The sequence below is a fragment of the Frankliniella occidentalis genome, unplaced genomic scaffold, assembly GCF_000697945.3.
Source record: "Frankliniella occidentalis isolate FOCC.00 unplaced genomic scaffold, Focc_3.1 Scaffold102, whole genome shotgun sequence".
In the NCBI taxonomy this organism is placed as follows: domain Eukaryota; kingdom Metazoa; phylum Arthropoda; class Insecta; order Thysanoptera; family Thripidae; genus Frankliniella; species Frankliniella occidentalis.
In genome coordinates, this window is record NW_026267231.1 from 627,159 (window position 1) to 644,075 (window position 16,917).

A 16,917-nucleotide genomic window follows, 5' to 3' on the forward strand; every position below is an offset into this window, starting at 1 on the left:
ACGAGAAATTGGACGCATGAGATCCAGCTTTTGGTGTTTTCTGAGGCACTTTTGACAGGAGGTAGTCCATCAAAACCTGTCCGGAACGAGTTTTAAACATGAAATCACTTCCCCTCCACGTTTAGTTACTTACTTTGTTTTTTGTTTGTATCAAAAGGGACGAAAGTAACGCAGCCATTGGTGCCGTTCATAAAGAAAACTACCTATTTTGCCGAGTGTTATTAGAGAAATAGCGTTATGATCAATTTTCGGCGCTAAAGAGCATGTGTGTCGGGAAAATATTGCGAAGGTTTCTTGTCTGTTCACGGTGCAGTGCATGAATTCGTTCAGTCTTAAGTCAGCGACATCCAACTACTATGATAAGCTAGCTATCTTCTCCAATTGGATTGAAGCAGCCGACCCATCATCTGCCGTCTGTCATTGACTTGATGCGATGTGTCACCTGCAGATGGCTGGCAACGGCACTGCCGGCATCTCGCCCGCGGGCAGTGGAGGGTCCTAATGGAATCCTTCTCCATTCTTATGTGTGGTCCGATGCCCCTTTAATGACTCTGCTAACGACCCCGCTGCCGCAGCGCTCGACAAGACCACCGGCGTGATGTCACGGTGATGTGTGCGAATACACCGCTAATCGCCTAAAAGATGTCTTGATTTTTCGCAGGGGTACCTGTTATGTACCTGCCACTGTCGTTTGCGGCCACCCGCCCGCCCGCTGACGATGTCGTTTTGAATTCCGCCGACGCCGTAATTCGCTTTCAAGACCGTCTTATGTTTGAGCAAATGTCCTGCATAATTCATAGAAAACATTTGTGGTAGGATATTGCGGGCACTTACTATACAGTTTTACCTGAATTCAAATACGTCTCATATTTAAGTGAACTTTCTCGTACAGCTACGCCTGTGTCCTCGGTCACGAGTGGACCACCCTGGACCCCAGGCCAACGCCACTGCCAGAGGCACGCCAAGAGCGTCGTCTTACACGCCGTTTGTCAGGGAGCAGGCTGCAGGGAAACGGTGAAAACTGATATTCACATTCCGGCCCAATCGCAGGGCACGCTGCAAGCGCCGCTGCTGCCGAGAGCAGGAGGGCTACTTCAACTTCAACTTGGGAATGACTTCGTAGACTGATTCTTGTCAAATTGGTGAAAAAGATTATATAACAGCATGGAAAACAGCTCCTGCTACAAAGGAAATTTTGTAACTTGAAGGCAACTTACAAATGCTAATGGGCAATAGCTCCCTTTCGATGTGTACACAAGATTCACGAAATAATTGATTCCCAGTGATTCACGTCCACCTATATTTATCCCTTGGGTTTTCTAATTGTAGAAATCAGCTATTTCGACTAATTTGTACCAGTTCCACTAGTTTCCAGCTTAATCTCAGCGATTTCTGTTGATTTCGATTAGTTTTTATGATCCTGATGATTCCCAGGCAGGTGTACACATGATTCCTGGAGTTCTAGCCCCCTCGCATCACTGTACGTGCATTTTCCACAAACATTATTGTTTATAAAATTACTCACAATACATTCAAATATTTGATCTTGTACTTTGAACATTTATCGTAAATTTGCGATTTTATTTTTCCGAGGCGAGGAAGGGGACTCGGGGATATCGAGGACCGGCCCCGGGAAAGGGGGCCGTCGTTCCTCTTGGTCGTGTGTGTGTGGAGGGAGACGCTCACTGTGATGGAGAGTGTGTGCTCCAACATGGAGACTCGAGAAACCGGTATCCTGCTCCCCCCAGCTCCCCTTTCCTTCCCCCTTCTGTCTCCTCGCTCCCTCTCGCTCGCGCGCACGCTCGGCTGGGGGGGTCCTCGTGGGGCCTACCTACCTGGCTGGGCGCCCCCCCCCCCCTCCCTCTCTCTCCCCTACCGCTGTCCTCTTATTTTATGTTTATTTCTTATTTGTGGGACCGACATCCTTTATAGGCATCCAATAGGCTCATGCGTGCCTTCTCGGAGCCGTAAGTCAAAAAGGACGAGAGAAGAAAAAGTCTCTTTGCTCTGTGTGTGTGTCTCGTGTGAGCAATCGAGCTGCTCTTACCTTTCCTCCTCGCGAAAGCCTTTTCTTATAAATTATTTATTCCCCTTCAAGCAGACGTTGACCTGTACGTTGCTCGCGTACTCTGCAAAAAGCTGCATTATTCTTATTTCTCTCTCCGTTAATCCCGAGCCATTCCCAATCGTCTACTGTCTTGTGCGTACATTAGAAACATAAGGGTCTGGAAAATAAAATAAAAAAATTGACAAGTTAGTCATACTCTGGCTCTCGTGCTTGCCGTTGACTATCTCGACAGAAAAAAAACGTATAGCTGAACACTTTCGAATGGAGCTGAAGCACAGACTCGTGTTATCTAATGTCGTCAGTCTTGGCCGTGTGTCCATAGCTACCTCAGACGACCTGAAGGCGGCAGCGTCTTTTAGCGCGCACATTTCCCTGAAGGACCAAGGTCACGATACGGCAAACCTTTTATATTATTTCGCATAGGTTGGCGAATCGCTCGCCTCGATCCTCGACATAGCTCCCTCCTTCTACCTTTCCCGCTTGGGACCGCAGCTGGTTCACCCGGACGCGGAAACATGGCTGCGGCCTCGACGGCAAAGCTCACGCGGGCCAGCGACTTCTACGAAAACTTAGTATTTCGGGCCAAACTCACATGGAAATGCACGATAAAACGGCCCCTGCCACTGCCCGCCTGTTCCCAGCACGGCGCTCCGGGAGTGGAAATTATTATTACTTATTATTATTATTACGTACTGCCGCAGTGGTGCAGTACGAGCAAGAAATAATTGAGCTAAATAGTCGTTAGGGCGTACTTACGCCCAGTGTGTTTCCCACGGCAGACGGATAGTCAGACGGCATCCTCAGGTGTGGATGGCAGGCTGCTGCAGTCTTTTGTTTGCAGCAAGAAGCCCTGGGCGACTCAGCGCTGTCACTGCACAGGCACCCTGCTGCACCACATTGCAAGCTTGGGTAAACCCTTTCTCCACACCTCGACCTCTGCAATCCGTGCGAGTCATAGGGATACCTTGAGACCCCTTCATCATCCCAGAAGCTATCTTCTTCCCCTGTTGTCCTAACTTCTTCAACAAAAGGAAAAGCGAAATATTAAAAAAAGATATGACTTAATTATCTTAGGACACGGGCTTTTTGTTTTACGCCGACCTACAGATAGTTTTAGTGGCCAGTCCAGTGATGTGCATGTAATTAAATTTGCATGCCATTCAAAGTTTGAATTACACACTTGCTGTTTCAAACGTCACAATACGAAGTTCACTGCAAGTGCAACTCAGACAGCTGTTTGAAAAACCGCGCGCTACCGGAGCCGAGGCCCGGACCGGGTTCAGCCACCCACCGCTAGATGGCAGCGGTGAGCTCGAGCGAACGCTCTGTCCGCCAGAGTAGCGCCGGACCGGAGCGAGCCCCAGGGAGCCACGGAACGGGCCCGTGGAGCATGGAATGCCACTGTTCAGCCTTTCTCTGAAATACATCTCACGATTCTGTTTTCATATTGTTTTTCAGATTCAGTGGCAGACGGCCGGCCCTTTGGCACTTCTCTCGCGGTAAGTCAGAATGAAAGAATTTGAGATACGCAAGACGTTTTTGTACAAAAACATGCGACTTCTACGTAAAATCAAATACGATAAAAAAAAATATAAACGTATATCAATGTTTTTCCTGGATCATAAACAGATTTTTGTATTTTTAATATTATTGACGCAATTCATTATTATAGATTATAATTTCAAACAAAAAGTGATATTAATGATTGAAATTGTAATAATCAAAACACAGCAAATCATTCTTATGAGAGGCAAGACTTTCGACATCTTCTCGAAGTTCATCCCCCCTCCCCTCGCACCGCCCACCCCATCTGGAACACGGGTGCTGCGAGGCCCTCTGTCGGCCTGCCACTAGCCTGCCACTGGCCTGCCACCTGTGAGGTGCGGTGCCCGGTGCCTTGTCCCTCTTTGTAGAGCGAGAGAAATAGGCTATAAAACTAAGCTCCGACACGCTATAAAAACGCAGACAGTCTTTCTCAAGCTCTCCACCTGTGTTGTACGTGTGTGTGAGGATACGTGCGCCCGTGTGTGCATGTGTGAGTGCGCGCGCGCCGGGCCCGTTTAGCATACAGTCGTGTTTGTTTCAAGGAGCGTTTTGCATGGTTTGTTTACGGGCTGCAGCGTTCAGAATACATATACATCGAGACAGTTGCGGTCCTTGATGAAAACGAATTTTTTTCAACTGTAAATGTACCTGCTGAACCTGCCGAGCCGAGTCTAACGGCTCTAACAGATCTCAGCACCGCATCTGTATTCAAACGGACCGTTTGCTATACTGCTGGACCTCGCGATTCATCCATGAATACGGCAAAGGTAAGGAATCCCCTGGCTTAGCGAGTGACCTCTGACACCCAAAATGGCTCGGTTCTGTCTCAATCAGATCAAACCGCGAGGGACGGGGAGCACAGAAGGGAGTGCACTGTGGCGCGTACCTGACCTCTTTGTCCCCATCTGGATGACGTCTCCATATTCCCAACCATTCCCCTCCATCTCTCCTCACACACACTCTCACGCGCGCGCACACACACACACACACACACGAACAAAACACACACACCGCATAGGAGAAAGAAAGGAAGAATACCAAAGTATTTCAGCAGATTACCTTAGAACTACGTCGGAAATCAAACTACCGTGGAAATTAAAGTCAATTTAAAGCTAATGTGAATTTCGCAGTTGGATCAAAAACAGTGCTCCGCGCCTTTTAATTTACAAGCCAATAGCTGGGCAGCATGCTGCAATGTTGTAATGATAAATACTAAATTGTATCTATGACTAAAAGCAACTAAGCAGGCACTGCAGCCTCTTTTTAATAGCTTCGGTTCGAATAATCATTAACAGTAAACCTGGCCGTAGAGGGGGGAGTAAACCCCCCGCCCCCTCAGCCAATTAAAGCGTGTTATCACGCGGTCATGTCGCCGGCCGCCCCGCGGCGCGTGCCCACCGCGCCCACAAAAGGCATCGGCCAAAAAGTGAGAGCGAAAACGGCTCTATTATGCGCGGTAAACAACAGGCTCCTTCACGAGCTCCTGATGGCCGTCTTACGCGCCCCTTGGCGTCCCGCCGGCCGCCGCCCAGCCGAGCCGCATCAGCCGCACAAGCCGGGCAGCGTTGGGCCGCCGGCCGCCAGGGGCCGCCACGGGTTCTCTTCGGCTGCCCCTGGCCGCTGCTGGCTGCCGCTGCTGGCTGCTGCGGCTCCGGCCGGCCTCGGCGGCTCTTCCAGAGCTCCGGCGCAGCGGTGGGGGGAAGCCCTAGCCGTCGCGCCGGGCCGCCGGGCCGGAGCGCGCTCTAGGCGGCGGACGCGCGAACCTGCCCCCGTGCCAGGCCGTGAGTGCGACAAGGACGGCTGCAGCGCCGAAGGAGGGGAGGCGAGGGACTACTTTCTTGGCGGTGCCTCTCTCTCGCACGATGCCGGCGGTGCGAGAGAGAGCGGAATGGGCTGTTCACGGCCTCCGTGACGAATCTGATTCTGATTGGTTCATTTGGCCGGCCGCCGCCGCTCCCCTCTCCTCGCCGCGCCTCGCTCGCGCTCTCTCGCCCCGCCGGCGCGCTGCGGCGTCGCTCTCTCTCGCGCGGCGCCCCCCTCCACCGAGCCAGTTTCTATCTCTGTCCTGTAATCGCCGTCTGCGCTTTGCCGCGTCGTTCTGTGTAGGCGTTATTCATCTAAACACACGCTCGCTCTCTCTCGCGCCGCCGCGGCGCCGGCAAGCGCCGTCCTCGTCGCACCCGCACGGGGGTTCGCCGGCGATCGGGTGCGCCCCGCTCAGCGCGAGTGCGAGAGAGACGGCGCTCGAGCGCGAGTGGGACGGCGACAGGGTGCGAGCGAGAAGGGTGGGGGCCGAGCCGCCCTGAGCCGTGCGCCAGACGAGGACGGAGCGAGATTTTTGGTTCGGGAGGAAAAATGTAATAGAATGTGTAGGGGCAGGGAGGACGAAGAGAGGCAGAGAGGGAGAGCGCGAGAGCGAGAGAGACGCCCCGACGGCGGCGAGAGAGACGGCAGCGAGAGGGAGAGAGAGAGAGCGAGAGGGAGGGAGCACGCGAGAGAGAAGGCTTGGCCGGCGCGTGCGAGCGGCGCGGAGCGGAGGGACCCGGGGCCGCGGCTGAGCCGGGCTGGGCCGTCTGCATTACGGTTACGGTCGCCCCACGACGCGCATCGACGCCGAGCCGAGCGAGCCGCGCGCCGCGTACCCCGTTACGAGCGTCGAGACGTCATCGTCGAGGGCGTCGCCGTTCAACCCTCTCTCCCTCACTGTCAGTCGCTGAAATCTCAGTTCGAGTGCCGTCCAGGGAATCGTCACCCGCCCCGTCGGCCCCGTGGCGCGAGTGTCACCCCGCTGTCAACCCGCCCCCGAGCTGTCAAAAAGCCCGCGCGTGTCTATTACGTGGAAATTAAAAAAAAGTTTCGTTGACCTGTCAACCTCGCCGTGGATACTCTGTGCTACGTCACACTTCGTCACAGTGCCTGCGGTCCGTTTGCGTGTGGTTTTGTGAATCAACAGTGTGCGGGTGTGACTGACACCTCTCCGCTTTTTACGGCGACTTTTACGGCGCCTTTACGGCCGTTGGATTGCCTCGTTTAGTGCGCTGCACGGTTTTATCGTTTTGTGAGTGCCTCCGATTTCACGGGCACGCGCCAGGAAGTGCTAAGCAAAGTGATTGTTTTTTGTCATTTTTTCGCGACAAGAGGGAAAGGAGAGTAAAGGGTTGTTGGTGTTGTCAGTGATCAGTGCTAAAGTGGTTCATCGCAGTGGTGCTCCGTGGTGATTCTGAAGTGCGAAAAGCAATAGTGCGTCGTCTGTTTGTGTGCGATTGTTGTGAAAGTGTGTGTTGTCAGTCAGTGTGACAGCTGTCATCACTCGCCATGAGGTCCCGTCGCCATGAGGTCCTCTGAGGGCTCCTGATCGCGCCAACGCACACCCAGCCGCCCACATCCCCGTCGTCCTACTTCTCGTCGTCGGCGTCCTCGTGCACCGGGTCCCGCGCGCAGGCCGGGCCTAAGCACACATCACCGCCACCATCACCGCCGCCCCCGTGCTCCTCGGCACGGCGCCGACGTCCGGACTCGGACAGATCTTCGACTCGTCCAGTCCCCAACAAGTCGCCACCATCGCGGCCACCATGAACTCGTACTTCGAGCAGAGTGGTTTCTACGGGAGCCACCATCACCAGGCGTCGGCGGGCGCCGGCGCGCACCACCACGACCAGGCCGCGGCCGCCTACAGGTTCCCGCTGAGCCTGGGGATGTCGCCGTACGCCTCCTCGCAGCACCACCACCACCACCTGCACCAGGCGCGGCCGCCACAGGACTCGCCGTACGACGCGAGCGTGGCCGCGGCCTGCAAGCTGTACTCGTCGGGCTCAGACTCGTCACAGCAGGCCTCCGTCAACTACTCGACGGGCGCCTCGGCCAAAACGGATTGCGTCAAATCTGGCCTCGGCGATCAGCAGCACCAGAATGGGTAGGTTCACGTGGTGATGGGGGTAGGATCGGGTAGCGTTAACGCCCTCGTTTTCGCGGATGTCAGTCGACGCGGTCCTGGTTGACTGACGTCCGTTATCCATTCTGCACACTGTTTCAGGACACACTATTTTTGTAAGCGTACTGTGGGTCAAACCACTTATGCCTTTACATTTACAAAATTGCCAGAAGAAGTCGTGATAGAAAATATTGCATCTATTAATGTCTTTTTTAACTAATTATAAATTTAAAGACGCTGGTGCGTCTACGTCACGAACCTCAGGCCAGCGACAAGTTTTGTCTTATCTGGCTTTGGTCGTATTTCTAAGTGAAATAAACTGCCATTTGTATAGGAGCAGGGCGCACAAAAGATACAGATTAAAAAATTGCTCGCCGTCGAAGCACTTTAGAGGTCAAGGCGCGAGTCCCGCGGAAACAAATTGACGGGCGATATCGTTACGAACAGCTCTGCACTTTAGTGATAAGACCGAAGAATGCATATGAGCTCGCGTAATGACTGGTAAACAATTACCAGCAGGGCGTCAGATTTATGATCTTGTCACCAGCGCCCATGTCGCCGATTACTCGACACAACAGATAGACAAAGTAGAGGCGATAAGTGCGCAGAGAACCGCGTTATGAGCAGACGAAAGGGTTATTCACAGGACGCTGTTGCGTTCGCCGCCACCTTCTCTCTCGCACCCCCGCCGCGCTCCCGCCGCAGCGTCGCCAAATGAGAGAGACGGAGAGAGTAGCCGACGAGAAGCATAATGCGCGGCCAGCCGCATCGTAAGTGATCGGTCACACCCTCCCCGAGAAGGAAAGGAAGCTCAGCCGGGAGAGAAAAAAGGTGTCGGCGAGGCTGGCTATTGTGGGCCACTTGAGCTCATAAAGGGAGTGGACCGGTGGCGAACAAATGTTTGCGCCATCCCGGGGCGCTTAGGGTGTGGTCGTGATGTACTGCTTTATTATTAACCTCCCCTTATATTACTATTATTATTATTACCATCATCATTAGATATTGACCAGGAGAACTCTTCCCTCCCCCTCTCCTGTTTCACTTACCTCGGTACTTGCCCCCTCCTCCAACCCTCCCACCTTGAACCACCACCGTGGGACTGAGCGGCAGCGCGTGTCGGAGAAGGGGTGCCGGGTTAGGATTCTGTAAGCTGAGAAGCCGTTGTTGGCTCTAATTGCTCTAAACTTGTATCTCTCTCTCCGAAGTGAGCATCGGAATAGGGGTACATCAAAAAGGCCCGTCGGACGAATGGAGAAGGACAAAATCAGAAGTCAAAAATAAATGCCTGTCTGAGAAATTTGCCTCTTACAAGAGGCAAAAATGATAAACGACGTGACAGTTTCTTATAGTGGGCTTTTCCCACCTTTAAATATTTTTCGCCAGATTTCACACTACACCTTCTGTTCACCCCTTTATAAGAGATGAAATGAGAAATTTTAGCGGCAATAGAAAAACTAATTTGAAACTATTAAAATTTTGTATTGAGAGAGTAGATCAATCAGGGTGGCGGAGCGAAGGAAAACATGGACACGTGTCCATTCTTATCGCTTTCGTCCAAAAGTCCATCCCGCGCCGCCGTTCTTTTGGTTCAACGCCACTGAATAAAGTCTGTCGAGCGGCTCTGAATGCCCTTCCTGGGGCGTCTGGAGTGGGAGCGAACGAGGCGAGAGAAAGAGAGAGAAGCGCAAAGTGGGAGAGAGAAGAGCAGCGCCCGCTGCCCGCAGCGCCCCCCGGCGGCGGGCCGGCGAAGCACACCCAGAATCAGCTGATGCGCACGCCGCGCCGCCCGCGCCGGCCCGGGTCGGGCGGGTAGGGGAGCATGAGCAACACGGCCAGGACGAGGGTGAACAGGACGTCGTCGCCGAGCTGCAGGCGACTGACTGACTTCGCGCAGCTAGGCTCGAGTAGGGGGCAGGGACGGGCAACTCGTCGGCGGCGAGGGTGGCGGAGGGGGGAGGGGGGAGAACTAGACCGGACGTAAAGAAACGGCTACAACAAATCGGGCATGAACAACCTGTCACATCAGGACACAGGGCACAGAGCCGCTCTCGATCGAAAGGACGAAAATCCAGCTCGTCATACGATTTTCTCAGCCCCCCCCCCCCCATATGACTGACTTCCGGTTTTTGTTCTTCGCTACTACACACAAGGGGAAAGGACGCCCTTTGGGCTCGTGTGAGGGAGACAGACTTACATGGGCTGTCCGGTGTCTTGCTCGTCATGTAGCGTTCACCTTCAACTTGAACGAGGGCTCGCGTCTTCTTGTCGTTGTCGGTCTGCTTGCGCGTCGAACAACTACTCACTTTGGCGAAGAGTGAGAGAGACAGGGAGTGAGACACACAAAGAGACACAGAGAGAGAGAGACAGACACGAAGACACAGAGAGACACACGCACGCACACGCACGCACACGCACACTAGTGCAAATCGAACGAGTTGTCGTCTGCTGCGCGCCGAACAAACAAACGTAACGCCGCCCGCCGCCGGCCGCCCGCCCGGGTCCAGCGTTCTCACGCCACTGGCGAGCCCCGGCCGGCTGAGGCGCTGTCGGTCACCTGATCATGTTTTGACAGCAGCAGACGACACCGCCCGCGCCGCACCGGCTCGGCACCTCGCGCCGGAACACAACTCAGTAGCAGACGCTCCGGGCCCCGCGCCGCCCGCCCGTAGAGCGCACGCGAGAGGTTAGGGTCTCGGACACCGCTGACGGCCTCCTCCTTGTGCTGCGCAGGTACGCCGCCGTGGTCGCCGCCGCCGCCAAGGACGTGTGGCAGTCCGCCAACTCGGCCAACTCGGCCGGCGCCAACAGCCTCGTCAGACCGTCCGCCTGCACGCCCGACTCGCGCGTCGGCTACGGCGGCTCGGTCGGCCTCGTCGGCGGCGACCCCTCCACCTCGCCCGGATCCGCCACCGCCAGGACGTCGTCGGCCACCTCCCTGGGCGGCTCGTGGAACACCTGCTCGCTCAACTCGACGGCCGCCCAGCCCGCCGTCGCCGTGCACCAGCAGTCCGCCAACCACACCTTCTACCCCTGGATGGCCATAGCAGGTGAGTGCCCTCCTTGTGCTGCCCCGGCACGCGCCCGCACTGGGTCATTTGCACCACCACCGTGTCTGTCTGTCTGTCCGTCTGTCTGCCCGCCTCCCACGGGTCTTACCTGATTGTTGTTTACGATCCGCCTGTCCGCATGCCCATTGTTGGTCACTCAGTGACGCGCGAGCAGCAGCGCCATTCAATGGCGGGGGGTGGCGTGGGAGGGTCGCGACGCCACCCACCGCCACCTCCTCCTCAGAGGTGTCGCAGCGGCGCGATGTGCACAGCACTAGCCCCCGTGTCCGCGCCGGCCCGCGCCACGCCCAGGTGGCCCTTGTGCTCCTCCGTGATTGCCGCACCCCCCACCCTCCACCTCCCTACCTGCGCCGCGCGCTGGCAGTTGCCGTCGCCGCCGAGGTGCTGCGCCACTTGTGTGTCTCGGACGACGTCGTCGTCGTCGTCGTCGGGGAGGAGGTCGCACTATACTTGTCTTGACAATTTTTGGCGCGCGTGTTTGAGTAGTCGTAGTCGCGGGTTGCGTGGGGGATGCGCTCCGCGCGCTAGGGAACACCAGAGTGGAGGGGGAGGAGGGGAGTGGGCGGAGAAGGGGGAGAGGGCGGTCTTGGGGCCCAACCGAGGGGGCCATGTCATTTCTCGCGGCAGAAGCATAAATCTCAGCCGGCTGTCATCGTGCGGGCGGGCGTGGCGGGGCGTGGCGGGGCGTGGCGGGGTGCGGCGGGGCCGCCTCGTGCCCCCCGCTCCGTACGGCCCCGCCGCCGGCCGGCCGCCGCAGGGGTCGCGTCGCGCTCGCTCGCCCTCTCACTCGCACCCACGGCGCCTCGCGCTCGCGTGCGAGAGAGAGAGAGAGAAGCAGGCGATAACGCTATGCTGCTTGAAGGGAAACGATACCGGCCGATACTCCCTCGCGCGGGAAAGGGGGGGGGGGTGCCTCTGCACTTGAGCGACAGGCCATCTTGATGAGCTGCGCTCGTAATTACGTGATAGCGAAACGGATCCTCGCTCGCGGTATTATTATTATTACCATATTTCATATTTGCGCGCCGTTGGGACCGTCGCGTCGAGAGATCGATTTCGATCGACCAATAACATCTGGCCGCGGAGGCTCTGCGGGGCTGGAGCTGGAGGACCACCCAGACGGGACAGTAACGGAACGTAACCCCGCTGGACGCGATCGTTAATGAATCACGATAGTTGCTATCGCTACTATTATCGCGATAATTATCGCTTTTTCTGGGCGATTGTCGGGTCTTTTAACGATCGGGTTATTGGGCCGACCGGCAGGTACTCACACAATGAGGTGTGAGGCACCACCGTCTTGTTACTAGTCTTGTTGTTGTTGTTGGCTCGGTCCCGCCCGCGCTGCGGAGCCTCCACGCGCCGCCGACAGAGCGCGTGACGGGCGCGCTGTACTGTCGGAGCGATGGCCGGCCCGGCCCCGCCGCCACCGGGTGATCCGAAAACCATTCCGCCGCTGCTCGCCGCTGCTGCGGTTGCGGAGGTGGCTCGCCTGGCCTGCGGCGCATTGCGGCCAGAGAATCACGGGGTCTCTGTGGGACTGACAGTCCGAGAATGAAAACCTGCTGAAAAATGTTATAATTTTAAATTTCTTTCTCGCTAAAAATTTAGAAAATAACTTATTTAGGGAATTTGGGGCATGACTATAGCTTACTCGTGTTGAATTCCGCTGGAGTCTAGAAGTCCCTACTGGGCTGTACATCGGTTGAGTTCGTATGCTTTTGCGGCCCAAGCGCCCCCGCCCCCCTCTCTCCTTCCCCTTCTTTCTCTTTCTACATTTTTTTTGTGTGCGTCGGCAATGTTGGCTTTTCCGGTGCGGCTGCCGTCCCCGACAACAGCACAAGGTGTAATGGGCCGAACATAACTCAGCCGACCATTTTTATACATCTCGGGAGGCGCCAATGAGCGTGACACCAGGGGGAGAAGTGGAGATAGCCTTGTCCTTTTAATCCAAAGTTTGTAATTGTAAAATATCAAAGGGAGTATGTATGCGTGCACGTGTATGCTTGTCTAGTGCAGTTTGCTAAGAACCCAAAAGATTATTAGTAATTTGTATTGAAACCTTATTTTTCTCATTTCGAAATGAGCGCGTCGCGACTGCATCGCTGTTTTTAATGTGTATCCTTCTGGCAAGCGTCGTCCCGCGTAGGTAATCCCATTGATACGTCAGTCTGCACGGGTGCGAGAGAGACGGCACGAGCCGAGGACGGGCGGGCGGGCGGGTGGTCCCCTCCGTCCGTCTGTCTCTCTCGATCCTCTTGTCTGTGGCCGAGGCCGAGAGGGGTTGGCCCGGCTGCCTCCGAATTCAGGCCATCAGCTGATCGGGACAGAGCGCGTATAAAAAAAAACTTGCTTCCTTCTTCGTGCCGGCTTCATTCGCGTCCAAAAGTTTGTCGCTGCCAACACTAACTTCGGGCCGCACTTGGCTGTGTAGGCGTCCGAGATGACAGCAACACGTGTCTGAATGCAAAAAGCGCTGCTCGTGACTCCGTGTCGGGCGGGCGTCGCGGCCGGCGTCGCGAGACAATAGTGCGGCGCGGGGCGTGGCGGGGCGGGGCGGGGCGGTACAGAGGGCGTAGCTCCCTTCCGTCAACTCGTCAAGCCACACCTCGCGCGCGGCAGGCGGCTGGTCCCGGAAATGGCCGCCGCGGCCGCCTTTTGCATCTTGTGGCCACCATGTGGTCACTCTAGTCCGGCAAGCTCCACGACGACGTGACGTGGGCAGGTGGCGGCGCTGCTGCCGGACGCCACGGGGGGTCGGCGCGCGCGTCGGGCCCAGAGCAAATGTATGATAATTACAGAGGGGGTGGAGTAGCGTGGCGCCCCCTCACCGCCACCACACACCTCTCGGCGCGGCGGTGTGACTGAGTTGGGGCGTAACCCCGCGACTATCGGCGGTCGGAGAGGGGGGGGGGGGGGTGCACCGACCAACCTTGGTCCCCCGCGCACTGTAATTGACCATAATTGTACGAACTGAGATACGCCCCCGTACCCCTGACCCCCCCCCCCACCTCTTCCCCCACTACCACCCTCGTCCCCATACCCTTGCGTAAACCCCAACAACCGCCTTCCCGTTTTCGCCATGTTAACTTCCTATTCCTACCAAGTCTGCCTTCACTTCTACTAGTACTACCACATTCTACAACTACAGCCAATTCGTGTTAGTATTAGCGGTAGCCGAAAAAAAACTGCAAAACATATAAAAAGCGGGATTTTTTTTGTATGAGTTCCTTAGACCCTACTCTTTGATTTGGCCCGCAGCACACAAGTTTTCGACCCATAGGAGCCGAGATTTTAACGCATTTGTTCAAAATTTGAACCAAAATGGTCGAAATTTCAAAATTGTCGGAGGAAAGTCATCTTGGACACTTTTCCGGGTGAACTTGACGCCGGAAAACGGAAAAACACACTCTCGACCCTTTACAACCTCTCACTTAGGCCCCAGACGCCGCCATTTTGGATAATTTGGGCCTAAATGCCGAAAGGAACATATTATCCGCAATGGCTCGATATGGGTGTCGTTTCCGCATATTACAACATCTCTGATGCCGAATGTTAGGTCAAATGAACGATAAATCGACTTTGAGTCGAATTGACCCAACGTAAGACCTGTTAAGATTGATCAGGACGTACACATCGGGCCACTGATTTCCTTTTTTTTTTCCTTTTTGAAATCTTTTCGCACTTATTAGGTGCGCGGATATTTATATGCATACTAAGCACGTCTATAAATTTGTGGAAGCGTGAGGAGGCTTAAGTGTAGAAAATATGTGTTAACCCTTTACGTCACAGAGTATCAAATTTGGTGCACCTCCTAAAACTCGGCCTGGAGCCCTCCACCTATGAGCTACATCGCGTTTGTCATGGATTCTTTTGAGGAGGTCCAGACGACTCTATCCATAATCCATACCACTCACGACCCCATGAGTGCTTTAGGTGGATTGCTGTGGCACGTCAAAAACAGGCCTGCGAGGGGGTCCATGCAGGGCCTAACTGCAGCGCCTGCAGCTGCAGGTACACTGATATATAAAGTGTGCAACTGACACACACTTTAAGGTGTTTAACACCGTGTCGCACACTTCTATGTGTGCAACACGAGTTTTGAATAGTTGGAAGTGTTCAACAGGTGTGTTGCACACTTTTAAATGTTCAACCTGACCGACGAGCACTATAGCTAACGCTCAAGTTGAACACTAAAAAGTGTGCAACACACCTGTTGAACACTTCCAACTATTCAAAACTCATGTTGCACACATAGAAGTGTGCGACACGGTGTTAAACACCTTAAAGTGTGTGTCAGTTGCACACTTTATATATCAGTGTAGGGGGGTCGGATTTTCATGGTAGTGGCCATGTTTTGTTGGCAAGGTCTAAAGTAAGCAGCCAAAGACAGGTCGAGGATATCTCAAAAACTCGCATTGTGACACGTTTGCAAAGTTACGTGTATCAAAAATGATACTCCGTGACGTAGACGCCCACTTTTTCGTCGTTTTTTGACATTTTTCTAATGATATTCTCATGCATTACTGATACGCGGTGAGGCTAGAGGGAATCATATTGGGCTAGTCAAGAGCATCCAGAACACTAGAGGAACTGTACGGAAGTGTCAGTCACAGTGTATCATTTTTGATACTTGTGCAATTTGGTCGCAGCGCGGTTTTAAAAACATGCTTGGCACTGTACAGGTTGCGGGATCACTATCAAGACATGTACACTTGTAAAATATAAAGTGTGCTCACCTCATCAGACCCCAAAACAATTAAACAGTGTTACAGGAAAATAGTGAATGAAGTGGGGACAATACTTCTAACTAGGAATCTACTCTACAAGTCCCCAACTATATTTTCGTCCTCTCCGGAAGAGGATTTGTCGTTCCTAAGTCAACAGAAAAATATACGCATCGTAGGTAATCAAGTAATCAATATACGAATTTAATATAAACGACTTACACTTTGTTTTCACAATTACCCCTGTATCTTTTGGAGGATAATGCACATATGCACAGGGGCAGGGGACGCCAGCCCTCCAGCCCTTCTCCAAGAGTAGCGCCTGGTGCCATTACCAAGGGCATGCACTTAGTTCCCTACAGGGTTTCCAGATGTCCTAACGGTCAGTCCAGTGCGACCCCAGTGAGAAATTTTTTCTGACGACATCGTTTCGACATCGTTTTTTACGTCGTTTCGACTTAAAAGTTCGACTTAAATCGACGGCTTTTCGACAGTTGATGTCGTTTCGATGCCGTTTCGACGTTTAACTGTCGAAAAGCCGTCGATTTCATGACCACTTTTAAGTCGAAACGACATGGAAAACGATGTCGAAACGATGTCGTTGGATAAATTTCTCACTGGGACACCCACTGGCATTGTTGTGGCTTTGTTGTGATTTCCATCCTCAAGCATTAGGCAAAGGATTATTTTCCCAGATCTTGTCGAGTGATTTGACCCAGATATTTCCGGCTTGGTACGATGCACGGCGCGTATGCAGTTTTAGTGCTACACTGAAAACCTTTGAGTGAGGTGCCTTCTCGAAATGAGAGAGACTATTTTCCCTCGCTCAATCAGAGCGATGACAATTAAACTTACCCTACTTGAGTCATATGCACCGAATTTTCACTCTGAAGGAGTAAGATTTCCCTGACCTCGCCTAATTGCGGTGAGGAACCTTACTCTCATAGGGTGAGGACCTGTAAATTATGACTCAAATGTCAGGTACCTCGCTCTCTAAGATTTTTTGTGTCACCATCTCGCTCTCCTGAAAGTAAGATATCTGACTCTAGCATTTTCAGTGTACGCTTTGCCACCGAAGGATAGTTCTTATTTCTCATCCCTCTTACTCTAGAAGCACTAATAAAGAATGGACTGACCCTGGGGACATCTAGAAAACATGCAGGTGAATTAGGATATGCGGCTGTTCCCCTGGTTATGGCACCAGGCGCTGCTCTTGCAGAAGCCCTTCCGTCGTCCCCTTCCCCTGTCCCCCGTGCATTATCTTGCAAAAGATGAATGCGTTATTGTGAAAACAAAAAGGTGAGTCCTTTATATTAAATTCACATATTGATAACTTGATTGACAACGATGCGTATATTTTTCTATTTACTTAGGAACGACAAATCCTCTTCCGGAGCAGGACGAAAATATAGATGGGGACTTGTAGAGTAGATTCCTTAAAAATTAACACATATTTTCTACACTTAACCCTCCTCGCGCTCAAAACTCGTACGCTTTGTGATTCCACAAATTTATAGACGTGCTTAGTGTGCACATAAATATCCCGCGAACCTAATGTGTGCAAAAGGTTTTCAAAAA

At 53.6% G+C, this 16,917-nt stretch overlaps 1 protein-coding gene across 1 annotated transcript; it reads left to right on the forward strand.

The window, feature by feature from the left end:
* The first annotated feature begins 6,169 nt into the window (after positions 1–6,169).
* Positions 6,170–14,489, forward strand: LOC113202761 (homeotic protein ultrabithorax). The gene is made up of 4 exons (XM_052269796.1): positions 6,170–7,526; positions 10,275–10,634; positions 14,305–14,355; positions 14,405–14,489. Exons 1-4 carry the CDS (start codon positions 7,186–7,188, stop codon positions 14,487–14,489), a joined length of 837 nt encoding a protein of 278 aa, XP_052125756.1. The 5' UTR covers positions 6,170–7,185.
* The last annotated feature ends 2,428 nt before the right edge of the window (positions 14,490–16,917 follow it).

Excerpts from the sequence above, each read along its gene's own strand:
- LOC113202761 (XM_052269796.1), top strand. The coding sequence starts at position 7,186 with ATGAACTCGTACTTCGAGCAGAGTGGTTTCTACGGGAGCCACCATCAC. Across the intron at positions 10,635-14,304 it reads CCGGCACGCGCCCGCACTGG|GTGCGCGGATATTTATATGC; the intron begins GTCATTTGCACC and ends CGCACTTATTAG. Across the intron at positions 14,356-14,404 it reads GTCTATAAATTTGTGGAAGC|AGTATCAAATTTGGTGCACC; the intron begins GTGAGGAGGCTT and ends TTTACGTCACAG.